Source organism: Canis aureus, chromosome 18, assembly GCF_053574225.1.
Source record: "Canis aureus isolate CA01 chromosome 18, VMU_Caureus_v.1.0, whole genome shotgun sequence".
Classification (NCBI taxonomy): domain Eukaryota; kingdom Metazoa; phylum Chordata; class Mammalia; order Carnivora; family Canidae; genus Canis; species Canis aureus.
In genome coordinates, this window is record NC_135628.1 from 60,503,933 (window position 1) to 60,528,876 (window position 24,944).

Below are 24,944 nucleotides of genomic sequence, written 5' to 3' on the forward strand. Positions count from 1 at the left end.
TACACCCTACACGGAGAAGCTTGCTCCAGGGGAAGATGTAGGCAAGCGCAAATGTGGTCCCATTGCAGAGGGGGCCCTGCCAGGCAGGCCAGCTGCCTCACCCCGCCATGGATGGGAAGCCTACTGGCTCGGATGCTGGCCTCTGCTCAGAGAAGGCTGGGGGCATCAACTATCCCAGCCACATGCCGCCCCAATTCCTGAGTCCCCAGCACACTCCAGGCCTCTGTGCTGCAAATCTCATTTGGCATTACCTTCCACCCCCCTCACTGGATCCAAGGCACTCTGGCTGAGCCTCATGAAGACAAGAAGCGGAATCTTCTGCACAGGCATCACAGTCCGAGGGATGCCAAAAGACAGGCAGGATAGTACTAGACCTTTAAGAGACACTTGAGACAACAATGGTTCAGCAGGAAGGTGACATGTCCGAGCCCACACAGAAGCACTGAGCTTTATTTCTGGAAGCGACACTAGAACAGACTGCCTGCCTCCCAGGCTGGTGCCTCAGGGTCCCGCCTGATCCAGGCTGCATTCGCTAAAGAGAGGCGGTGGTGACCATGACCTCTTCCAGCTGCTGCAAGAGCTCCTCTGGCTGCAGAGAGAACATGCTAGTGTCCAGTCTCTGGAAGTCGGGGTGGGCCACCACAGATGCCAGCACCTCTGCAATCCGGCTGACATCAAAAGCAGCCTGCTGGCGGCCCAGCCGAGTGTCCTGACTGTCCTCCACTTCACCATGGCCCATCCCTTTGGCCAAGAGGAGGAGCCTCCTTTCAGCGATGATCTTGAGGAAGTGGTAAAATTCTTCAAAATTGATCCCAGAGCAGGATCGCATGATGACCTGGCCAGAGGAGAGCAGAGCATGAGCAGTATCTGCTGACTATGGGTAGGGCCCAGACTGCAAACTATCTTAAGAGTGGTCCATCCCACCTGCACCCCGATGTTTCTAGCAGCAATGTCCACAATAGCCAAACTGTGGAAGGAGCCTCGGTGTCCATCGAATGAATGGATAAAGAAGATGTGGTTTATGTATACAATGGAATATTACTCAGCCATTAGAAATGACAAATACCCACCATTTGCTTCAATGTGGATGGAACTAGAGGGTATTATGCTGAGTGAAGTAAGTCAATCCTAGAAGGACAAACAGTATATGTTCTCATTCATTTGGGGAATATAAATAATAGTGAAAGGGAATAGAAGGGAAGAGAGAAGAAATGTGTGGGAAATATCAGAAAGGGAGACAAAACATAAAGACCCCTAACTCTGGGAAATGAACTAGGGGTGGTGGAAGGGGAGGAGGGCGGGGGGTGGGGGTGAATGGGTGACGGGCACTGAGGGGGGCACTTGACGGGATGAGCACTGGGTGTTATTCTGTATGTTGGTAAATTAAACACCAATAAAAAATAAATTTATTAAAAAAAATCTGATATAACCACAGTAAATGTACAAAACCAATAAATTAATGGTGATATAATAATAATAAAAAAAAAAAGAGTGGTCCATCCCTGATGGTGGGGACAGCCCTGGTCCTGCTGAGCTTCCCCCCACTCCCATTGCAGCCCTGATCCTGCTGAGCCTCCCCCTACCCCCCCCTGCCCCCCGAGCCCTGGTCCTGCTGAGCCTCCCCTTCTCCCCCCTCCTCCACTGCAGCTCTGGAGAGCCCCTCCAGGCTACCCTACCTGGCAGTGTTGGTGCCAGTCAGGCATCGTGTCCCTCCACTCACTGACCTCCTGCTGCACAGCACGGAGCTCTTGCTGCAGGAAGTGCCACATATTGGCCAAGTTACAACCGTTGACCCAGTTGTGGTTGATGGAAATAGTGTCATCCTGAAAAAGGTGGGGCATGGGTGTCCCCATAAGTCCATACCAGACCATGCCCACCACTGTCCAGAGGTCCTTCCGACTGTCTCCCAGTGGATGCTAGCATGAAGAGGGGGCTGGTGTCTCCTGAGTCCATAGCTGACCCAAAGCAGGGATCCCAGGGGGCTGGTAACTACCCACTGCTGCCCAGGAAGAAATATGGAAAGGAGGGGAAGAAACAGAGGCTGGGACGGGGGCCCTTGCCCATAGCCTGTCCGTCCCATACCCAGGCTCTCCTAGAGGGTAGCTTGTCTGCTGTGGGATCAGGAGGGGGTGGGCCTGGCCCTCTCTCTGGAAAGGCATCTGAGACGTGCCAAGGGTGAGAAGGGCTACCGGGCAGGCCAAGGGGCAGACGACACTCTGGGGTGGGGGTCAGACCAGTGGGGCCCCAGGGCATCTCCCTGACCTGTCTGGGCCACGCTGCAGTCACATGCGGTGGGGTGTGCCCACCCTACCAGGTTGTGGACTTGGTGGTGCCACCCGCTGGGCACAAAGACCATCTCGCCCGCCTCCTGCGTGACCTCCAGGGGTGGGCTGCAGTGCTCGCGCATGGGGTACAGCTGGCTGTCAAGGAGTGCAGGGGAGGTCACATCGTAGGGCAGGCCACCGTGGCAATCGCGCAGGGCTTCTTCCTGCCCCGGAGGGAAGAAGAACCACTTTTTCCTCCCACAAATGTTGACAGACCAGCTGAAGGAGCGGAAGATGTCGGCATGGAACGGTGACCTGTGTGAAACCTCCTGTTGGTGCCTCTTGGCTCAGAGGCGATCTGCTTCTTCAGCACAGGCTGGCCACGGACATGGGCCCCAGGGTCCTACCTCCCCCACTTGAGAACACAAGGGCTCTAAGCAGAGGCTCCAGGGGCAGTGAGTAAGGAGGCTGGGGACTGGAACACCTGGCAGCCTATTCCACGGACTGGGCATCTTAGAGAGGCTCTCCCGGAGTCGACGGGGTAGGGGAGGGTGTGGGGGAGAGGCAGGCAGGGACGAGGCACAGGAAGGAGGGTGGCGCACAAATGGTACCAGGTGCCGGCAGGCCCCATGTAGATGAAGCGGTAGTCATCCACGTCCAGGATGTCCCAGTACTCATTGAGCCAGTCAGATGAGAAGTACATGGGCAGGGTGAACACATCCTCTGCCAAGGAGTCCCTGGATGGAGTGACACAAGGCTCTGGCAGGAGTGCTCACCTCCCCACACCTGTGCCCCCAACACACGGGAGAGCAAGTTTCAGAGCGAGTGAATGACCCTGAGGTGCCTTCTGGAGCCGGTGCCTGCAGTAAGGCTGAGTGGGGCCATCTCAGACCACAGCCACTACAGCCCGTGACCCCACCTAAGCCCCATCCGAAGAACGAACCACATGAGCCAGCTTTGCCGGTGCTGTGACGCAGCTTGGGTGACCCATGCAGGCAGCACCCCATAACCCAATTATTCCAGACCACTCTTGCAACATTCCCAGGATTTCAGCCTCTGGTTGAGCTGGGGCTTTAAGTGCCTCATCTGCATTTTGCTGTTTTCCAGAACCTGTGGCCTCATCTATACTCTCACCCCGCCAGTGCCCTCGAATCTTATCAAGTGGATGCACGACCCGTGGCCCAGGCAGTACGGCCCATGTCCACCCATCGGCCCATGTCCATCCATCGAGGTCCCTCTCCCCTACCCCTCAACTCCCTACTCCTCTGGTCCAAGAGCCTGATCCCCACAACCAAACCAACGGGCCTCCAGACACAGGAGCTCATCAGCCCAAGGGAGAGCATAGCTCTCCCAGTGACATGTTGGAACAGGCTCTGGAGTAGCTCACACATCTTCATGGCCAGAGGTCATGACAGGGGAGATCCCCAAAACACCATGCCGATCTCTCTGTTCCATGCCTTGGTCACACTTCTGCTTATCCTTCAAAACTCCCAGAGCCACCTCTGCCTGCCTGACTCAGCCTTCCTCTGCTGTGTATTCTAGGGTTTCCAGAGAAAATACAGGATACTCAATCAAAACTGACCTTCAAATAAACAGTGGATAAGTTTCAAGGACAACCATGTCCCATGCAAAACCTAAAAGACAGTTACACACAAATACCCACTTCTTGTTTATTGGAAACCCAAAACCACCATGCAGGAGCATCTGGGTCTAGGAGTCCCTATGTGTGCTAGAATAGGAGTCCCTGAGGGCCAAGACCACTGTCCCTTGGCCAGCTCTCCATGCCAAACATGCAGCGTGGCAGGGAGCATCTGTGAGGTGCACTCTTGGATGGATCCAGAGAATCATAAGGAAGTGAACCCAGACTCCCTTTAGCATGCTGAGCCTTAGTTTCCACATCAGAAAAATAAATATTCAGTTGTTGGCTCATTTATACAACACGAATTGAGCGTTTACTGTGTGTCCTGTGCCAGCTGGCTGGGGTGGCCAGCACAGCCCTGGGTAGGGGAATGGGCACAAAACCCAAGGACCCCCTCTGAGAGCAGGAATGCAGCCAATGGGTGAGGCTGCATGAGGGTGTGACATGTGTCCCAGAGCCCCCATCATGGGACCCCCTGGCGCGGGAGCAGGGTGAGTAGGTGGGGACCAAGCACAAGAAGGAAAGCTTCCTTAAAGTCAGTGAGTCACTGTTCACTGATGGAGAGTCTCCCCAGGCTGGGTACCGCCTTGCTGAAACAGTGGCTGAAAGAACCTGAGTATGCAAAGCAAGGCTGTGCAGGACGGGCGGCAGCCAGGGTGTGAGAACCGGCCTAAGCTGAGCGGACAAGCGCAGCACCCGACAAGAAGGGTGCCGCTGCCACCGCCAATCAGAGGCCTGGGGTGGCCAGCACAAGTCTGGCACACAGGCCGGGAGAGGTGGTCCCCTCGGCCCACCGGGGCTCCCAGCTGGGGGCCCTGCGATCGGACGCTACGCTGAAGGAGCCAGGACTGCACACCTCCCAGGGGGCAAGCTGGGCGCATCCAAGGCTCAGTGTGAGGTACAGAAGCAGCATCCGGCCTTTACCTGCACAGGTGCCAGTCCTTGAGGTAGAGGCAGCCGCGCGGAGAGGAGTAGCCCCCCTGGATGTAGTCCTTCCAGTAGCTGATGTAGTCGCGGAGGAGCATCTGCTCCTTGGGGTTGGAGTTGTACTCCCGCACCCCGCAGTTGGCCACGGGGACCACCACTTCTCCTGCGGCCAGGGGCAAGGCCGGAGGGTAAGGCCACTGCCCGCGGAGGCGTGAACCCTACGGACGCACCCCCGCCCCCACCCCGCCCCTCCCGCCCCTCCCGCCCCTCCCCGAGGGGCCACACGCCCCCGCCCAGGCGTCCGCGCGCCCCGCCCCTACCATACTGGCGGAGCAGGTGCTCGAAGTCGGGCTTCCCCGTGGCGGTCACCCAGTGCCTGCGGCTGCCCCAGCCCTCGGTGAACGCGCTGGAGAAGACGCACGGCACGTTGGGCAGCAGGTAGCCCTTGAAGAAGTCGGCGTAGGAGAAGGAGTCAGGCCTCTCGATGAAGTCCACGCGGCCCGGGGACGCGCCCACCCCGCCTGCTGGGCGCCCCCGGAGGCCTCGGAAGTGGCTCTCGGCGAACACGCGTGTCTCCCGGTCCATCCTGCGCGGGGCGGGAGAGCGGCGAGGGCCCCGGCTTCTGGGCCCCCGCGACCCAGCGAGGGGCACGGGCCGGGAACGCGCCTCCCGGCTCCCGGCTCCCGGCTCCTTAAGCCGGGCGGGGAAAGGAAGTACTTGCTAAAACTACTTCCGGAGTAGAGGCTAGTGCGGAGACCGGAAGCTCACAGCCTCGGTGCCAGCCGGAGCGAAAGCCGAGCGGCACAGGAGCTCGGAGCCCGCGGTCGGCCCAGCGCGGCCGAGCAGAACCCACACACCGCGGCCCCAGTTCCGGCCGGAGCAGGGATCCCGGCGCGGCGGGCCCGGGCGCACGCGCACAGCAGCCCGCGGACCTCTTTCTGCTCGGGCGCGAGAGCGGTCCGCAGCCCTCCGTCAGGCGGCGTCGGGCCCGAGTCTCGCCGCGTTCGCACCTGCGGTGATTCAGGTAAGCGGCTCCCGGAGTCTGTGGCCGTCCCTTGGGTCCGCCCTGCCTACCGCTGCTGCCTCGGGGACAGCCCCTTCTGCTGCCAGCGCGCCCCAGGCTGGGGGAGCTCGTGGGACGTGCGCCGGGCTGACAGCGGGGTCCCGGGGGCAGGGCAAAGGGCGGCGCTTGGAGGGGCTGCCGAGGTGGCGGTGGACGGGGCGGGGGGGGGGTGCCGGTGTGGGGCGTGGGCGTGGGCGTCGGCGGGGAGGCTGGAGAGGGGGCTGGGGGGCTGGGGGGGTGCAGAGGAGGTTTTGCGGGGCTTGGAGGCCGGAATACGGTGGAATACGGAGTATCTGAGGGGATGCTGGGGAGCCAGAGGGATGGTAAGGACCCAGAGGGGATGTGGGGGGACCCAAGGGGATGCTGGGGACCTGGAAGAGATGTTTGCGACCTAAGGAGATGATGAGTGGCTGGTGGGGAATAGAGGCCTGAAACGCGAGTTTGGGGGAGCAAAGGTGAGGATCTGAGGCTGCACTCCAGCAGGATTGGAATGGGGGGGCCTGGGTGGGGGTGACCAGCAAGGGTCTGAGCACGTAAGAGAAAGTGTCCTGGGAACACAGCCTAACCCCGTTGGGAGGGAAGGAAAGAAGGCGGGCTGCTTACTGTGAGGGCTCTGCAGATGATAGGCACGTAGAGTGGGCAGGCCTTCACACACCTCACACCTGGTAAAGCACTCAGGTCCTTGAGGGAAAAGCAGATGCACCTGTGTCATCTTGCACCTGGTGAGACACTCCTGACTCAGTTCTGTAGGAATGTGTTACAGCTCTGAGGTGGCAGTTGGTGACTGTGCCTTGTAAAATATGGATGTGGGCTTACATCATTCCTGAACAAAGGGACCCTCTGAGTGAAAGGGGGGGCAGAGGACGCCCCTTTATTAGACGAGGAAGATACCACTGTGTTTACCTTTGCAGGTGTGATAAGGAAGGCCTGGGGGTGTTGGGACTCTGAGCTTTGCAGGGCTTGAGTGGGACTCTTGCCCCTGAAGAACAGGGTGGACCACGAGGAGGGAGAGGCAGAGAGGAGGGAGGGACCAGGAGAATGAGTTTGGGAGCGTCTGACATCAGGGCGAAGAGGGTCCACGGTGGGAGCTGAGAATGCCAGACAGGGGGGCAGTGGAGCCGCAGGAAAGGCTGCTTCCCAGGCAGAATTCCTCAGGGACCAGCAGGTGCCCATCTAGGAGAACACGACGGCAGTGTGTGGGGAGAGGGACCCCCATAGTCCTCCCTAGATGGGACTTTGAGATACAGTTGTCCTCCCAGGCATTTGTGCATTCGTTCGTATTTTCCACTCCTTTCTCCCCCCATCGTACACACCCCCTCCCGCCTATTTCTTACGTATGGAAACATGTATGTAAGCTTTTGCTGTTTTTAATCTTTTTTTAAAAAAAAAATTGAGCCAATACTGTCCACATCTTACCGTGGATTGACTAGATCTTCCTTAATTATTGGGTTTCAGTTGTGCTGAATGCAGATCACCAGGAGGCAGTTAGGAAAAGCTTGGGAAGCAGAGCGTTTATAACTGTCTGAAGATTTAGAAAATGTGGTTTAAAGTTTGCCTCTTGGGAGAAACACGGAATTCAGATAGGTGTCTCCTGGGAAGAATCCTGGATTCTGGCTCCTGAGGCTTGGTCATTGAGACTAAGTTACCTCAGAAACAGGAGGCTTTGGGCCACCAGGTCCACTTGCTCCCCAGAATGGTGGAGGCAGCCAAGCCAGGGTAGGAAATGAGACCCCGTGTTTCGTGCTGTGTCCACACGGTGGCCCTCTGGTTCTAGACGTGTCACCAGCACTGCACAGATGGGGCTGTGGCTCTCAAAGGCGCCTGGAAAGCAGCCCTGGCATTGCCTGGGAACTATGAGAAATGCACATTTTCCGGGCCCCGCTCGGACCTATGGAGTCAGAACATGGAGGCAGAAGGGGGCTTGCACAGTCAGCCCTCAGCGGGAAGGAAGACTGCTCCTTCTCTCCAAGGAGTGAGGAGGTTGGTGTGTGTCATGTGACTCGGCCACAGTGTGGCCCTGAAACACCCCAGCAGCACACTGGCACCTCCCGGGTTGTAAGTGGGAGCTTCTGAGGAGCAGGAGATGGAGGTAATGGAAACGGTGGCTGCCGGCACCAGGAGACACTGCTGCCACTGTTCTGCCTCCAGACCTCCTTGTGTTCAGAAGTCCTTGGAACTTGTGTAAAATGTCGCTGGTTCTGTTACTTTAGAAACTGACTAAAAATAGGGTGTTTATTTGATGCTGAGTCTCACCCAGGGCACAGGCCGGTGCAAGCACTAGGAGACATCCGTGTACAATAGTATGTGGTTCAAAATGCCGGATGCCGCACACTCCATCCACGTGCCGGTTCGTGTCTCCCCTTGAGCATCCCTCAGAGTCCTGCACCAAGATCTTCCCATCCTACTTCAGCTCCATGCCCTAGTTCAGGCCCTAGGTCAGTGCAGGTCGATGTGGGTTCCAGGTTATAATAGGCAAGGACTGAACAAGGCCTCCAGGAATACACCATGGATCAAAGACCCAGGTCAGCACACTTAAGGAAGAAAGCCATCCACGGTGAACACAGTCAGTGTTTCCGTGTGATGTCACTAGGTGGTTCAGTCAGTGAGTGTTTACTGGGTGCCCATGGTGTGCTGGCATTGTGCCCAAGGCACCGTCCTCCTGACGTGTACACTGAGCCTGTCACCATGTAGGAACATGCCCAGGCTCCTGGAGGTTGTGGCAAGTGCTGCGTGGTCAAGGAAGGATCTGCTATGGGAGTGAGGGGGCTCCCCTGGAGCTGGCCATGGGGTGGGGAGGGTGGGAGACCAGAGAAGGAGCCCGCTGTCTCCAGAAGGGCAGCTGTGTCGGACAGGGGTTAGAACACATGTGGGCATTGCATTTGGCCACCTGCAGGCCTGGGGAGGCCTGGGCAGAGCAGCATCAGTAAGCAGTGGGGAGCAGCCTGTCTGGGGGTGGGAGGCCTGGTGGTGGGAGCCGCAGTGGGTGTCTCTTGGAGGAGCGGTAGCCAGAGAGGGCTGTGGCAAGAGGGTGGGGGGGGCGGCGCTGGTCTCTTCTAAGATGGAGACCTTAAAGCATCTGTGCAAACTGATGAGAGGGTCAGGACAAGGAGGGCAAATGTGCGGCTGTGAATTCAGTTTTGTGAACAAGGATGGCCACACATAGCCCTCTGTCTCTGCGCTGTCCCTGGCCGCTTCCACTGTCCAGCGGCAGAGCTGCGCCCTGGCAGCAGGGCCCACATGCCCACAACACCTAAGATACCGTCTGGCCTTTGGAAAAATAGTGTGCCCTAGTGTCGGAAGAACGGAGAGGTTGATGTTGCTGGAAGGGGTCGTGATCAAGGGCACAGGACCAGGCGCGGCCTCGTATGCAGTGGGGCCCTGTTTCCCGCAGTGGGTAGTGGGGAACAGAGGGCAGGCAAGGGCAGGCAGGACATCTGGGGACAGGTGTGGCAGGTGAGTCTGCAGCTCAGGGAGAGGGAGGGTGTGGGAATGTTGTTCTTGCTTTGGCTCTCCACTTCACCCTTGTTTACTCCGTCTGTTTAGGAAGACGCCATGGAAATGTGTGGGAGGCAGAGTGCTGTCCACAGCTTTCTCCTGTTGCTTTTTCCTGGAATCCATAGTGAGAAGTTTCATTTCTCCTCCTCTTTGAATCCTAGTGCATTTTAGAGCTGATGTTATCCTTGCCTTTTCGGTTTTTAGTGGTGGGTAAACAGGCCCAGAGGGCGAAGTGACTTTCCACAATGGTAACATATGTGGCAGACTGGGGTCCTCGGACCCTGCCGTGCTCCAAAGTGCCCCCAGGGGCACAGACTCTTGGAGGTAGGGACTCAGCCTCCATGCTGCAGCAGGCCCCCAACCACTCGATGCCCCGACTCTCTCTGCGGGTTGGAGACTTGTGTGGGGGTCAGGTGGCTGAATGGCAGGAGGCTCCCTTCAGCCGGGAGGACCGGGGTCAGGCCATCTTCAGGTGGTGGGGCCCAGGCATCCAGCCTCCGACCTTGGTCTTGAACTGGGAAACACCCAAAACTGAATAGTCGTCCCTGGTTCTGACAGTCTGAATGACTGCCTGTGGCCTGGTGGCCCAACAGCACTGGCAGGTCTCATGCGAGGGACCTTGCAGGTCTGTGCTGTCAGAGGCCCCGGGCTGGCAGCACTCTGTAGTCTGGATTTGCTTCAATGTCAGGTGGGGGGAGAAGTCTGACCAAGACACGTTTGCTTTCCAGTTCCCTCTGTCCAGTGAGAGACATGGTCACAGCGGAAAGGCAGCCACACTGCCCCAGATGGTAGACTTGCACACCGTCCCAGCATGGCCAGAAGACTCCTGTGAGAGCCCACAGGTCATGCCCTGTAGGAAGGTGACTCGGTATTCCATTCCGAAGGTCTGGTGTGTGGGTTTGTGGACTCTTTGCAGAGGCCCCTAAGCTCACACTGTGAGCTGTGAGCTTGCCATCTACTAGGCGCATCGGTAGTGTTGCGATGCATTGCCAACTCTCTAGTCTCTCGGATTCTGTATAATGAGGAAGCTCCATACCATGCAAGCTCTTTTGTGTTTTGCCTAGCTTTTCTTGTTTGATGCCGTCACTAGAGGTCTCGGTCTTTAAAAGTATAACTCTGTGGACAAATTCATAGGGTTTCAGTAGATGCTGAGCTCCAGGAGCCAGGGATGATGTCAGAGTCAAGTCCTGCCTGCCAGCTGCCCCACGTGGCATGTGGGGCCTGGCACCTGTGGCCACGATTCAGAGACTCCCTGAGGCTCTGGCCATGCTGCAAAGGCCCACATTTCTCAGTATTGTAAAAGATAACATCAGCGATTCATTCTCTCATTTTTGTAAGTAGGTTGTGCCGTAACTGCATGTATGCAGCAGGGGATGCGGGAGAGTGGAAGACAGGCCCCAGTATAGGTGGCCCCCTGCCCAGATGTGAGGTGCACAAGGTATTTCCAAGCCTAGTTGTAGCCAATTCCACACCCTGTACTTGTGGTTTGACCTTGTACGAGGTCCTCTTCCTTTCCTAGCTTTGTTGGCTCATCTGGTTAAGTGAGAAGGACAGACATAGTGTTCTATAACGATTGTCTTACTCCGTCATTCCTGGGTTTCCATATTTCATTAACAAATGAAAACTGTAGGAATGCTTGGGTGGCTCAGCAGTTGAGCATCTGCCTTCGACCCAGGGTGTGATCCCAGAGTCTCAGGATCGAGTCCCACATCAGGCTCCCTGCGTGGAGCCTGGTTCTCCCTCTGCCTCTCTCTCTCTGTGTCTCTCATGGATAAATAAATAAAATCTTTTTAAAAAAGTGCAAACTAGATGTGGATGGTATATGTTCACTATGTACAACTGTATAAAACTGAAGGTAGAGCTAGATAATTACGTAGAACTGTATGGAATTTGTGGGCCATGCAAGAAGGGAAAAGCCTTTGTGTAGACTTTCCCTTCATTATTTCCTTTATGATAAAAATTTCAAGAGGAGAATGTTAGTGTAGGAATGTGTGAGGAGGGACTTCCAGGTAGTTCAGCAGTTGGGCGTCTGCCTTTGGCTCAGGCGTGATCCCTGAGTCCCAGGATCGAGTCCCATGTTGGGCTCTCTGCATGGAGTCTGCTTCTCCCTCTGCCTATGTCTCTGCCTCTTTCTCCCTATGTCTCTCATAAATAAATAAATCTTAAAAAAAATAAAAGGAATGTGTGAGGAGTGTGTATTGGTGAGATTGTCACAGCCAAAACAGTGTTCTTGTGAAGGATCCTGGGGTTGCAGTGGCATCGGGCTGTGGGCCCTGGTTTGGGTGATGTGGGCTTCCGTCCTGCATGTCTGGGTGGTAGGAGTCCCCAGTGTGCTCAGCAGCCCAAGCACAGCCTCGCCACCACTGTCCTAGTGTCTGTAGGCCAACTGTGCTGACGCTCATTAGACTCTCCCACCCACTAACTTGTCCCTCTCCTCCAGAGACGGAGTGGCTGACGCCGAGCCGTAGGACAGACCACCTTGGGAGCCAGATGAGCAGAGAGATCTGCGTGCACTCTTGGCCTTGTTCCTACTACTTAGAACCAGAGAAGCGATGGGTTCCTGGAAAGCTTTCATTAACTTCTCGCTCCCTGAGATTTATGACTGATAAAACCGGGGAGACCTTGGTCAGCTTCCCGCTGTCTAGTGTGGTTGAGATAAAGAAGGAAGCTTCTCACTTTGTCTTCAGTTCCATCACCATCCTGGAGAACAGCGGCCTCAAGCACTGGTTCAGCTCCTTGCAGCCCAGTCGGAATGCAGTCTTCAGCATCATTGAGCATTTCTGGAGAGAGTTGCTGCTGTCTCCACCAGAGGCAGCGCTCCCTGTGACCAAGGGGAAGCAGCTGACAGGTCTGATGGCCTGTTCTCAGAAGCGCCTAGAAGAGACAGCCCGAGTCCTCCACCATCAGGGCGAACAGCTGGACAGCATCACCAGAGGCCTGGACAAGATGGAATCGGACCTGGACATGGCTGACAGGTATAGGGAGTGTCTCAGACATACGGGTCATGCTGTGCACGGTTACACCGATTAGGCGTTGGTGGGGGGCACACTGTGTGCCAGGTGCAGAGCTTCAGTTTTATGTGATTAAGGAAGATTACCTCATTTAATCATGTGGGGGAAATGGGCCCAGAGGCTGGTGATTTCTTCAGTGTCATGCATACTAAGTTTGTTATTTTGCGTGGCCATGTAGCCTCAAGGTTTGAGCTGACTCACTTTGGCTCCAGGAGCTGCCACTTTTGCTGCCACACCAGCCACTCCCAATCTTCTACCTCAGAGACCCCCCACTCTTTTGGGGGGATTGGGGTTAGGGACCCCAAGGAGCTTTTGTTTTTGTGTATGATGTGTGCCAATGTTCCTGCATTTTTTGAAAACTAAGAAACTAAGAAAAGATGATTTGTTCGTCTAAGAAATGCAATGATGAACCCATGATCTAGTTATAGAAATAACTGTCAATGAAAAATAGCATTTATAAAGTAGATGTGTTAGTGGGAAGAGTAGCACCTTTAAGATTTCTACACATCCCTTTATAGAAGACTGCCAAGTCCTCCTGCCTGTGTCTACAGTCTGCCTGCCGTGTTATCCTATGTCCTGGGGCCTCTGGGCTCTCCATGTGCCCAAGGGAGAGAGCGCGTGAAAAGCCAGGCAGTACCATGGTGCTTAACCTAAGGAGGGGTGCTTGTGGTGGATGAAGTGGGAGGTCATGAACCCTTTGTGAGCTTTCCTCCTGGGAACACAGTTGGGCAGTTTCTGCCTTTTATGCCACCCCGGGGTCATGGGACCAAGTTGTGGGCAGGAGTGATGTGAGTCACTTCCACGCCTGGTCCCTGAAAGCCTGCCACCCAATCTCCAGTGTTGTCTTCCCCTCACCTGGAAGTGGCACACAGAGAATCCTCCCCTGGACTCGGGGGCCCGGGGCAAAGTACACAGACATGAGTTGGATGGAGTGTGGGTTGCCAGGCGGCACCCCAGAGCAGATCTGACCCCAGCCCTCCACAGGGGTTCTACCATCAGCATTGGAATAACAGAAATTCAGGTTTCGGTGATGACATTAATAAGAATTAAAGGAAGGGTACACAGTACCGGCTAGAGGACAGTGAATAAGCATTTTCACACACTGCTATTGGGAATGTCTGTTGGTGTAATCCTTTCGGAGAACAATCTGGCAATTTAGAAATGTTCTTTTAACAAAGGACAGGGGAAGATGAACCTGAGAATAGGAGAAAATGCTTATAACATCCACCCCTATTCCCACCAAAGGATTCACACCCAACCAGGTAAAGAACTCATATGACAAAATGGGAATAAGCCAATTCGACAGAAAAATGGGCTGTGGCCGTTGATTGGAGAGTAGGATAAGCGTCTGTCGGTGTCCCAGGCAGGTAGAAGTAGAAGGCTTTAGGTAATGCGCTGGGCCCCGTGGCTGCGTCCAAAGCTGCTGCCATCCGTCTTCCAAGCCAGTAGGGGTGGGATGTGCACAGGGAGGCCAGGGCACATGCTCTTGTCTTGAAGCAAATGACGCAGGCCCATGACAGGGAGGCTGGCACCCCTGATAGATGAAACAACACTGACGGCCAGTCAGCGTGTGGGTCAGGACAAGAAGTCTCCTGCTGCTGTCATGGATGTGACTTGGCTCGGCCACTGGCAGGACCTAGCCAGGCCAAGGATGTGCAGACCCTGTGACCAAGCCCACTGTGTGGACGAGCTCTGATGGTCATGAACAGCTGTGGTGGCTGCTCCTCAGGGGGCTGGGCAGGTAAGTGGTCCCTACTGACTGTGATGCAATACACGGATTTTATCAGGCTGACTGGTCATATCCACACAGACCCACCTGGATCCCCCCGAAAGCAACAGGAACAAAACAAAATCAAGTGCGTACTACAGAGCACCACTTATAGGAGCTTTTAAATAGGCAAAGTAGCAGTATAGGAAAATGCAAGGAGCACCCAAGTGTGAAAGCCCAAGCTGGAGGGGTGTGCACGGCCACCACGGACAGCTTCCGCAGACCAGCTGATGGACCCCTGGGCGGGGGGGATCTCCTGCTGGCACAGGTCCTCAAGTGGGTCCCTGTGAGCCTTCGGGTTTGTCTGTGACGTGGGGCTCTTCCCCTCAGTGGTCAACTGTGTTCCTTCTGGAACTCCCATTGTCTGGTTATCAGGCGTCCTGTACTGAGCTTCTCATAGCATTCTCATTTTCCTCTCTCCATGTTTTTTTCTTGTTTCTAAGGTTTTATCTTCCTGCTACCCTTCCATTTTTGTGATATTTTTGATTTCTGATTGATTTATTTTTTATTTTTTTTTAATTTTATATATTAAGATTGTATTTATTTATTCATGAGAGACACAGAAAGAGAGGCAGACACACAGGCAGAGGGAGAAGCAGGCTCCATGCAGGGAGCCCAATGTGGGCCTCGACCCCAGGGATCCCCAAAGATTTTTTTTTAATCTTCCTTTTAGTAGCAGCTGTTGTTTCTCTCTGGGTTGCTGTCCTCTTACCTCTCAGAGTTTGCTGGAAAACCTCCTACAGGGAGGGCCAGGGATGTACCTCCCATTTCCGTGCTCTCAGCTCACCACACCTGCTTCAGCAGAGCAGGAAGTGGTGGCCAGATGGTAGTGGGGCCCAGCAGCACGGGGTTCGTGAGGTCGGCAATCTCACCAAGCTCTCCTTAAATGAACTTTGAGTCTGCTGGGTTGTGAGCCCCAACTTCACGCCAGCTTTTGGAGGTCCCTGATCTTTTTCCCCATAGGGGGTTTGCACTGCAGCCTGGCTTATTTCTTGGCTTGTGCCACTGCGGCCTTACAGCTTACTTTCTTGGTTTTGCAAAGTCTGCCTGGTTTCCAAGTTCTAAAATTTTGTTGCTCCTATCTCTTCTCTTTGTCCCCAGGGAAAATACGTGTGTTTACTTTGCCTTCTCTGATCGCGTGGTTTATACCACGAAGTACGTGTGTGTCTTTGTCATGGCTCCTGGCACAGAGTGCCTAAGGCCCTTGGGGTTTCCCCAAGTGAGGAGAGCGATGGAGGTGTCCTGGTGCTCATAAGGAGCCCCTGAGGGAGTGTGGAGGAGGTGACCTTGGGTGGCCCCTCAGGATGGGGGCAGGTGGCCAGGGGACCCAACCCTGGGAGCAGAGGGTTGGACACTTCAGTCCCCTCCCCCCGCCCCGACCTCTGGGAGGGGAGAGGGGATCAGTCACCAATGCCCAGTGATGTAATCAATCACGCCTTTGTCATGAGGCCCCATGAAAACCTGGGAGGATGGGCTTGGGGAGCTTGGGGCTTGTGAGCACATAGAGACTTGGAGAGAGTGACCTGCCCCGGGGCTGGCCCCGGATCACAGCCTTGGATAATAAGCTGGTAACATGGGACGTTTCTTTGAGATCTGAGCCACTCAAGCAAGTTCAGGGACCCAAGGAGGAGCCGTGGGAGCCTCTGGTCTGTAGCCGGGGGGTCAGTGGGGGCAACCCCTGGACTTGCAGCTGGTGTCTCGGGGAAGAGGGGGAACCTGTGGCGTCTGGTACCGTCCCCAGATGGGCAGGTGGTCAGGAGTGAGTGAAGGGCTTCCTGTAGGGATAAAACCACACACAATTGGAATTGGTCATTTTTAGCCAGTCTTCTGTTTTTCCAAACAGCATATCCTGGAGTATCTTTTTCAGCAGACCAATGTATACTTATTTAGAATAGTATCTGTGTTCAGTTCCTACTGCTATGTTTTGAGGATTAGCTCTGGGCTGTGTTCTCTTTAAGTTATTGCAGTTGTTCAGAGGAGCGCTGGCGCCCTGCAGATGCAGCGGGTAAAATGCCGTCCTCACGCTTGGGCAATGGCCCCGCACCCTAGTGGATGGGAGCCTAGATGCAGGTCAGTGAGCACCTGCTTCCACATGAGTGTGGTGAGCTGGGGCTCTGCCGCTTGCCGAGCTGTGGAGGAGCAAGAGCACAGCAAAGCCCTCCACGGACTGCAGGTCCTGCCATGTTCATCAGAGCTCACCATGAAACAGAAGTGGCAGGGTGCATGTACGGTGTCTGCAGGGGTCATGGGGCTGGTGGCTCCAGACTCCAAGTTGGGTAAAACAGACATATGGCTTCATCTGTCCAATAGATCAAGCTTTGGCCAAGTGGTCTCTTTTGATTTACCATTTGGCTGTTTTCTATACCTGGATCCATGCTTTTTTTTTTTTTTTTTTTTTTTAAGCATGACCAGATTGTTGTGTTTTTTTTAAATATTTTTTTTTTTAATTTTTATTTATTTATGATAGTCACAGAGAGAGAGAGAGAGGCAGAGACACAGGCAGAGGGAGAAGCAGGCTCCATGCACCGGGAGCCTGACGTGGGATTCGATCCTGGGTCTCCAGGATCGCGCCCTGGGCCAAAGGCAGGTGCCAAACCGCTGCGCCACCCAGGGATCCCTGGATCCATGCTTTAATGGGAAATTAGGAAGAGTAATACAAGGCTGCTCTCATATTTGCTGTGACAACCCCCAAACCCCTGCTGTTTGCTTAGGGTTCCCACTGGGAAATGAGGGTAACTGCTAACTAACCTGAAGTATCGGAGCCATTAGTCTTACGTGTTGTGTTGCTTTTCCTGAGAATTTAAATGGTGACCCAGAGAAGCTCCCGTTGAATTGAAGAGAATCAGATCCTTCTACCCCCGATGGCTGCCCTACCACTTCCCTGTGGGGTCGGACACCTCCAGTGCCTAGGAGAGCCCATTGTCTCAGAAGGGCCACCCCTTCACATCTCACTCCATCCTGGTGTCCTTGGGGCCAGCAGCACCTGATGGGGCCGGAAGCGTGGCCTCCCCTGACCCTCCCGCAGAGCCAGCACCTTCAGCCCCTGCTGCCATGGCTTCCATTCTCATGGCTGAGATCTGTTATTCTCCTCTTAGGATTCTTCCCCACCCCAACTCCTCCCCACCCCACCCCACCCCACCCCACCCCTCCCTTGCCTCCCGGCAGCCCAGCCAGTAACCAGGTCACAGCACTCCATCTGAAAACCTCTGTGCTCTCCTTCCCCACAGTCCCAGGTTGGAAACACAGGGTGTCCTCGGTGCTCTTCAGGAAGAGGGATCCTCCCTGTCTCCACATACCTCCTCTCTGCTCTCCCTCCTCCTCCTCTCTCTCTCCCTCCTCCTCTCTCACCTTTCTCCTCTCTCTCTCTCCCTCCTCCACTCTCTCCCTCTTCTTTCTCTCTCCCTCCTCCTTTCTTTCTCCTCCTCTCTCTCCCTCTTCCTCTCACCTTCCTACTCTTTATCTCCCTCCTTCTCTCTCCCTCCTCCTCTTTCTCCCACTCCTTCTCTCTCCCCCCTCTCCACATGTGTGTGTGCATGCGTGTCATATGTGTGGATGTTATTTATGTTTGCTGTATAGATGATATGTCTCTGGAGGACCCTGATAAATATGGAATCTGGTACTAGGTCTAATGGGTGTTTTCTGAACATATTCTGTAGTTTCTGGGATTTCTAACCTGAATAGATTTAAAGGTGCTGCTGACTCTTATTTCCAGTGGTGTAGAGGGAACTACTGCATGGCCTTTGGCTCTAGACATGCCTGAATGCCACCATGGGACACCCCTACTCACATACTTTAAAAGGTAAGGTTCTGAGTGACCATTTCTCCATAGTAACGAGACTTGCTCACTGCTCCTAACTCCCCTGCACAAAGTAGGAGAGGGAACGGATGAGTTCAGGGTGCCCCATAAATGTCCTGACCATTTCTGTCTCTACTCTGAAAGAAACCCTGAGCTCCTGTTTGCAGGGCCAGGATCTCTGAACATGAGATCTAGAGTGTCATCTTTGAGCGCATGGATCACATGCAGGAGGCATGCAGCCCTGTGGAAGTACCACATGATGCTCCCAGTAAACACAGACAGAAGTCTGCAGGACTTGTGTGGGAATAGCTATCACAGGAGGGGGCAGCAGGGAACAGGACCGAACAGGGGACAGGACCAAACGAATGGGAGAGATGCTAGATTTGGTATTACAGCACCTGGGGTCGGAGAGGGTTCTGGCCAGTGGGTGACATGCACACTGAAGAGTGGCCTACACTGCGTGAACTTTGGAATGGTAGCCTGGACTTACCACATTAGACCCACTCGCCCACCTGGTGTGGTCCAGAGGACACATTTTCCTCCAGGACTGTGAGAAATGCATTTGTGAAGGGCCCCAGTGTCCTTGAGGTTCTGGGTGGCTCCTTTCTTGTCTGTAGGCCAGAAGGGACGGTGGGACTACAGCAGGGATAACAAGATTCTGAGGTGGCAGGGCCAGGTGGTGGCCCTTGGTCACTGAAGACAAGTGGGGATGGTCACCATCATGCACAAGAGCCAAAGCAACAATCTCAGTAGTCTGACTCCCAGAGACCTGTGGCATTTAAGCAGGATGGCTGTGCATTGGGGAGCAGGACTCAGTTTTTTTGAGACTACTAGATGCTGAAACTGCTGCTGATTGTAACATACCATTCAGAGTAGGGGCTTCTGGGGGGTCAAGAGATCAGTGGAGTTTTAGCTCAGGTCTGCCTCACAGTGGGCCCAGTAGGCCCTGAACCCACTCCAGGGCTATTTTCCTGGTACTGGAGCACATAATTAGAATATACACACTCAGCAGCTAGCAGAACCCCATGCTGGTTCCCTGATCGGGGCAGCAAGGGCTATTCTGGTGGCAGAGGCCAAGTGGAAGCCTCCAGACTACCTAGAAGAGTAAGCCATTCTTGGAGGGATTTAAGAGATCAGCACCCCATCAAGGACCTGAAGGGTGCATGAATAGTGAGCCCTACTTCATCTCCATCAGCTCACTTATTCGACTTTGCAGAAAAAGACAGATCTTGGGAAAAAACAGTGGACTGTCCTAAACTTAACCAGCTGGTACTCTAACTGTAGTTGCTGTTCCAAATGCCTGAGCCAAACAACACCTTCTCTGGAGCCTGATAATGCTGCAGTCGGTCTGGCAAATGTTCTCTTTCTGTGCTGTTTGTCAGGACAGCTAAGTCAGATTACTTTCAGCCGCACATCTAGCAGGACATCTGCGTCATCCCACATCAGGGATATTTCAGCTCTCCAGCCCTGTGTCACAGTGTATGTCCGAGGGCCCTTGACTGGCTTTCACTGCACAGGATAGCGTGCTGGTCTATGACATGGCTTACACCATGCAGACTGGATCGAGTAAGAATTAGCAGCTACTCTAGATGCATTGGAAAGATGTTTGCATGTCAGAGGGTACGAAAGAAACCTGACAAAATTAGGGACTTCCCTTCTCATTGAGATTTCTGGGAATCCAGTGGAGTGAGCAGGGCTTGCTGAAATATCTCCTCTAGGTGAAGAAAGAGTTTTTGCACCTGGCTCTTCAGTTGGAGCACCTGAGTGGCTCAGTCAGTTAAGTGGCCGACTCTTGGTTTCAACACAGGTCACCATCTCAGGGTCATGAGAATGAGCCCCATATTGGACTGCACACCCAGTGGGAAGTCTGCTTGAGATTCTCTCCCTTCTCCCTTCCCACTCTGCCCCTCCGCCCATCACACACAGGTGCACACGTGCTTTTTCTCTCTCTTTCTCAAATAAATAAAATCTAACAGAGAGAGAGAGACACACACAGTACCTGGTGAGCCCCTTAGCATTTTGGAAGCAACATACTCTTCATTTGGGTGTGATACTCCAGCCAGTTTACAAAGTGACTTGAAACCTTTGAGTGGGGCCCAGAACAAGAAGGCTCTGCAGCAGGTCCAGGTTGCCACTTGGGCCACATGATCCAATAGCACTCAAAGTGTTTGCAGTAGACAGAGGTGCCCTTTGGAGCCTTTGGCAGACCTTTGTAGGGAGTCACAGTGCATGTGTGTGGGATTTTGGAGCAAAGTCCTACCATCTTCTATGGATAACTGTTTTTGTTTGTTTGGTTGGTTGGTTGGTTGGTTGGTTGGTTGGTTTTGTTTTGTTTTTGTTTTGTTTTGTTTTTGAGAAACCGCTCTTGACCTGCTACTGGGCCTTTGTAGAGACTGAATGCTTGACCATGGACCACCAGTTATCATGCAATCTGAGCTTTTCTTCGTGAAGTGAATATTGTGTGACCCACCAACTATAAAGTGGGGCATGCACAGTGACACTCCATCATCCAATGACAGTGGGATATGGGAGATAAGGCTCAAGCAGGCTCTGAAAGCACAGGCTAGGTCACATGACAGGTCAGCTCAAATGCCACGGCCCCCACTCCTGCTGCACTGCATTCTCTGAGCCTGCCCCTATGGTGCATTTCCTACATGGGGAGTGCCCCCCATAGCCAGTTCTGAGGAGGAAGATAGTGGAACCTGGTACAGATGGTTTTGTGCAATATGGAGGCATCACCCAGAAGTCCACAGTGGTGAAGGGAAATCCTTTCAAGGGGCAGAACTTCAGTCTATGCACCTGGAAAATCATTGTGTTGGGTGAGTAGTCTTGTGTATACAGTCTTCTGACCCACTCTCAGCCTCATGAGGATGGGTCTTAGGGCTGGAACACACAGCCTGTGCCAGTTTATCCCCTAGTAGGGAAATAGCTTTCCCTGTTACAAGCTCAGCCGGTACTCTTGTCCTACACAAGCATACATGTCAGTGGCTCTCAGGCACACCCGCAGCTTTCCGTATTTCAGACTGCAGGGGGTTGGAGGGGGCATGAACTGCAGCATTACAGGGATATGTATAAGCCAGTTGCCCTGTGTCAGCTGCCGGGGGACCTACTGGCCATGAGAGACCACTGCCTAATATTGGAACTGATTTCGTTCTGTCTCTTCTCTACGTAAGTAAAGCTGGGTTAGGTATTACCCCATCCAGTGATTGACCACGTTGTGTTCTGTGGTAAATGCAGTACCAAGATGCTATGGGCAGAAGTGTTTAGAGTCCTCTCCTAAGACTGGTGACCACTATGTGGTACTCTGCTCAGCCATTTCCTTGGAAGGAGGAATGGCCAGAGGTCAACTGCATACTGCTTGACTGTGGCCAGTGGTTTGGCTGGATGTTTGGGGAATGGAGGAAACACAATTAGAAACTTCACGACAAGGAGGTCTAGAGTAGAAGTATGTGGATACACTTCTCTAGTGGGACAAGAGGCAAAGATGTAACCTGTGTGAATGCTTCAGCAGAGGAGGACTGTGATAACCATGTGGACAAGATGACCTGTTCTCTGGGTACCAGTCAGCCTGTTTCCCCAGCATCTCCTAACCCAATGGGCCCATGAGCAAAGTGGCCATGGTAACAGGGATGGAAGTTATGAGGGGGCTCAGCAATGTGGACTTCAACTCACCAAGGCCAGCCTGGTCACAGCCACTGCTGCACGCCTAATCTGGAGACCCCAGTGCTGAGTCTCCAGTATGGCTCCATTCTCCAGGCTGGTGAGCCAGCTCCTTGGGGGCTGCTTGATTACATTGGACCACTTATTGTGACTCTCCTGAATGTGACAGGTCACTTTTCTCTTCCTGCTTTCAAAACTCTTTTTGCGTCTTTGAGTTTCAACACTTTATAATGTATCTCAGTGTGGATCTTTTTAAGTTTATCCTCCTGGGTGTTTGGTGAGCTTCTTGAATGTTTACGTTCATATCTTTCATCAGATTTGGGAAGTTTTCAGCCCAGTGTTTCCTCGGATTACTTTTCTGCCCCTTTCTTGTCTATCTGGGATTCCTGTAATACATTTGTGGATGCTTGATAGTGTCCCACAGATTGTTTAAGCTGTATTCATTTTTCTTTTTCTTTCTGCCTGTCAGACTGGGTAATTTCAAAGATATTACCTTCAAATTTGCTGATTCTCTGTTCTCCCTGCCCACATCTGCTGTTGAATCCCTCTGGTGAGTTTTTCATTTCAGTTATTGTATTTTTCAGCTCTAGAATTTGTTTGGTTTCTTTTCATAATTTCTGTCTTTTTACTGATATTCTTGTTTTGTTCATTTTTTTTTATTCCTTTCAGTTATTTGTTATAGTTTCCTTTAGCTCATTGAATATATTTAAGATTTTGGTGTAACATCTTTGACAAATAATCAAAATATTAGAGTTTCCTCAGAAATGGTAATAGGCCTTGTGAATGGCCATACTTCTTTCTTTGTATGTTGTGTAATTTTTTTCTTGGAAACTATACATTCTGTTATGGTTGTGGTAACTCTGTTATGGACTAAGTATTTGTTTCCTTGATACTCATATACTGAAGTCACCCCTCATTGTGATGGTGTAAGGAAGCAGAGCCTTTCGGAGGTGATTAGGTTTAGATGAGGTCATGAGAGTGGAGCCCCCACAATGGGATAAGTGGAAGAAGCTAGAGACCTTTCTTTGCTATGTGAGGACATGGGAAGGCAGCTATCTCCAAGCCAGGGAGAGAGCTCTCCCACAAAACCAGATCTGCTGGCACCCTAATCTTAAGCTTCCCAGTCTCTATAACTGAGAAATCAGTCTGTTGTTCAGGCCATGCAGTTTGTTATTTTTTTTTTTTTTAAGATTTTATTTATTCATGAGAGACAGAGAGAGTGGCAGAGACACAGGCAGAGGGAGAAGCAGGCTCTGTGCAGGGAGCCCGATGAAGGACTCAATCCCAGGACTCCGGGATCACAGCCTGAGCTGAAGGCAATCAACCACTGAGCCACCCAGGTGCCCCAGTTTGTGGTATTTTTGTTATAGCAGCCCAAGCTGACTGACTCACTCTGGAAACCTAATTCTCCTACACCTTGGGGATTGGTGGTCTTTGCTTATTGAGGATTGGGGCTGACCTTTGTGTCTTTTCCAAACTATTTTTGCAAACCATGTCTTCTTTGTTGTGTGTGATCATTGAAGTTTCTCTTGCCTTGTCTCTCCGCTCAGCTAGTGAACTGAAAAAAATCTTAGATATCTGGCTCCTGTCAAGGGAAAAGGAAATACGTCTTGTCTCTTTGAGTTCCCTCTGGCGGGAAAGCCGCTTCAGTTCATGATGTTTGAAACCTCTGTGTTGGCCTCTCCATGATAAAAAGCAGCAAAAGGGCCCCATAGAACTTCTAGAAAACAAATTTGTTTACATATATTAAAATTCTGATTATATACTTCCTACTTCTTGGTATTCTATATCTTTCTTTAAATGAAATGAAGACAAGTTGGTTTTGATATCAGGAGTTTGCTGGAATCTAGTTGTTGAGGTAATTAGTTTGGTTGTGTTTTCACTGGCATCTATGAGTATGGCCTCAGTGCTCAGATGTTGGAAAATGGCACTGTGGAATGACAGTTGACTCTTCACAGTTGAGCCTAATGTAGCTCAGCATTTTGACAATGTTTTCCGTTGTCTTCCTGCTGTATGCTATTGCTAAGTCGTGTAGGATTGTGGCTATTTTTTCCTCCCTATCCTAGATATTCTGAAGTTTTATTCTGATGTGTCTTAGATTTTTTAAAATAGCCTTCTAATTTACATACCATATGATTTACTCATTGTATGTGAACAATTCAGTGATTTTTCTTCAATTTACAGTGTTGTGTAGATATCACTATAGTCCAATTTTAGGACATTTCTGTCACTCCCACAGGTTGCCTCAAGCCCTTTGGCAGTCATTCTCTTTTCACCCTGCCCAGGTCACCACTGATCTACTCTTTCTCTGTAGTCTTCTCCTTTTTAGAGAGTTAACATACATACCATGTTTTTGGGGGTTCATCCTTGTTGTAGGATATAAGGATATACTTAAGAAGTACTTTGTTACTTCATATTTCTTCTTCTTTCTTCTTTCTTCTTTCTTTTGTTTTTAGGTAGGCTCCATGCCCAACATGGGCTTGAATTCACAACCCTGAGATCAAAGAGTCACATGTTCTACTGACTGAATCAGCCAGGTGCCTTGTTGCTTTGTATTTCTGACTAAGATTCTATTGTATTATCTATTAACATATCACATTTTGTTTATCCATTACCGATTTTGATGGATGTTTTGTTGTTTCTGCTTTGCTGCTATTATGAATAGTGCTGCTATGGACACTTGTGTACAAGTGTTCGTATGAACATTTGTTTTCATTTCCCTTGGGAGGGAAATTGCTGGGTCTCTAACATTTTGAGAAACTGACCAATTGTTTTCCAAAGTGGCTGCACCATTTTATGTCTCTGCCAGTATTGGGAAGGCTCCAGTTTCTCCACAACCTCATCAACACTTGTTATCACCAGCCTTTTTTATTATAACTCTTCTAGTGGGTGCAAGGTGGCATCTCACTGAGGTATTGATTTTCATTTTCCTAATGATAATGAGCATCTTTTCATGTGCTTTTTTCCCATATGTTTTCAGATCATTTGAGTGTTTTTTATGTTGTCGTGTTTTTATTATGGAGTTGGTAAGAAGTCCTTATATATTCTGGATAGAAGTCTCTTTATGGTATATATGATTTGAAAGTATTTGCTCCCTTTCTGTGGATTGTTGTTTTACCTTTTTTTTTTTTATTTTTTTTTTATTTTTTTTTTATTCATGAGAGACAGAGAGAGAGAGAGAGAGAGGCAGAGACACAGGCAGAGGGAAAAGCAGGCTCCATGCAGGAAGCCTGGCATGGGACTCCATCCCAGATCTCCAGGATCACACCCTGGACTGAAGGCGGCGCTAAACCGCTGAGCCACCCGGGCTGCCCCTTTTTT

At 52.2% G+C, this 24,944-nt stretch overlaps 2 protein-coding genes across 20 annotated transcripts in view; one reads left to right on the forward strand and one right to left on the reverse strand.

Moving 5' to 3' along the window:
- Positions 1-422: 422 nt before the first annotated feature.
- JMJD4 (jumonji domain containing 4) lies at positions 423-5,531 on the reverse strand. Of its 2 annotated transcripts, none has more exons than XM_077857445.1 (6): positions 5,151-5,531; positions 4,828-4,993; positions 2,867-3,001; positions 2,312-2,579; positions 1,677-1,823; positions 423-835 (listed from the first exon to the last, which is right to left on the reverse strand). In XM_077857445.1, exons 1-6 carry the CDS (start codon positions 5,413-5,415, stop codon positions 533-535), a joined length of 1,284 nt encoding a protein of 427 aa, XP_077713571.1. In that variant the 5' UTR covers positions 5,416-5,531; the 3' UTR covers positions 423-532. The 2 variants fall into 2 exon arrangements, with proteins under 2 accessions (XP_077713571.1, XP_077713572.1); XM_077857446.1 differs by having other exon boundaries at positions 2,876-3,001; positions 5,151-5,530.
- A 63-nt stretch (positions 5,532-5,594) lies between these two features.
- The window catches only part of SNAP47 (synaptosome associated protein 47), a 52,034-nt gene continuing 32,684 nt past the window's right edge, over positions 5,595-24,944 (forward strand). For 11 of the 18 annotated variants that reach the window (XR_013357192.1, XR_013357195.1, XR_013357189.1 and 8 more), the window contains exons 1-3: positions 5,604-5,854; positions 11,829-12,363; positions 22,093-22,173. Coding sequence is in view for 7 of the 18 variants with exons in the window: in XM_077857440.1 (XP_077713566.1) it covers positions 11,879-12,363; positions 22,093-22,173 (566 nt within the window). In the remaining 11 variants the exon portion in view is untranslated. Of the gene's footprint in view, positions 5,855-10,116; positions 10,249-11,828; positions 12,364-22,092; positions 22,174-24,944 lie in introns of those variants that run through there. The other 7 variants (XR_013357200.1, XM_077857444.1, XM_077857441.1 and 4 more) reach the window with 6 other exon arrangements.

Coding starts and splice junctions, on each gene's coding strand:
- JMJD4 (XM_077857445.1), bottom strand. CDS start 5,415: ATGGACCGGGAGACACGCGTGTTCGCCGAGAGCCACTTCCGAGGCCTC. Junction 4,994..5,150: donor GCACCTGCTCCGCCAGTATG/GTAGGGGCGGGG, acceptor CCCTGGCCGCAG/GAGAAGTGGTGGTCCCCGTG. Junction 2,580..2,866: donor GCCGGCACCTGGTACCATTT/GTGCGCCACCCT, acceptor GGTTTCACACAG/GTCACCGTTCCATGCCGACA.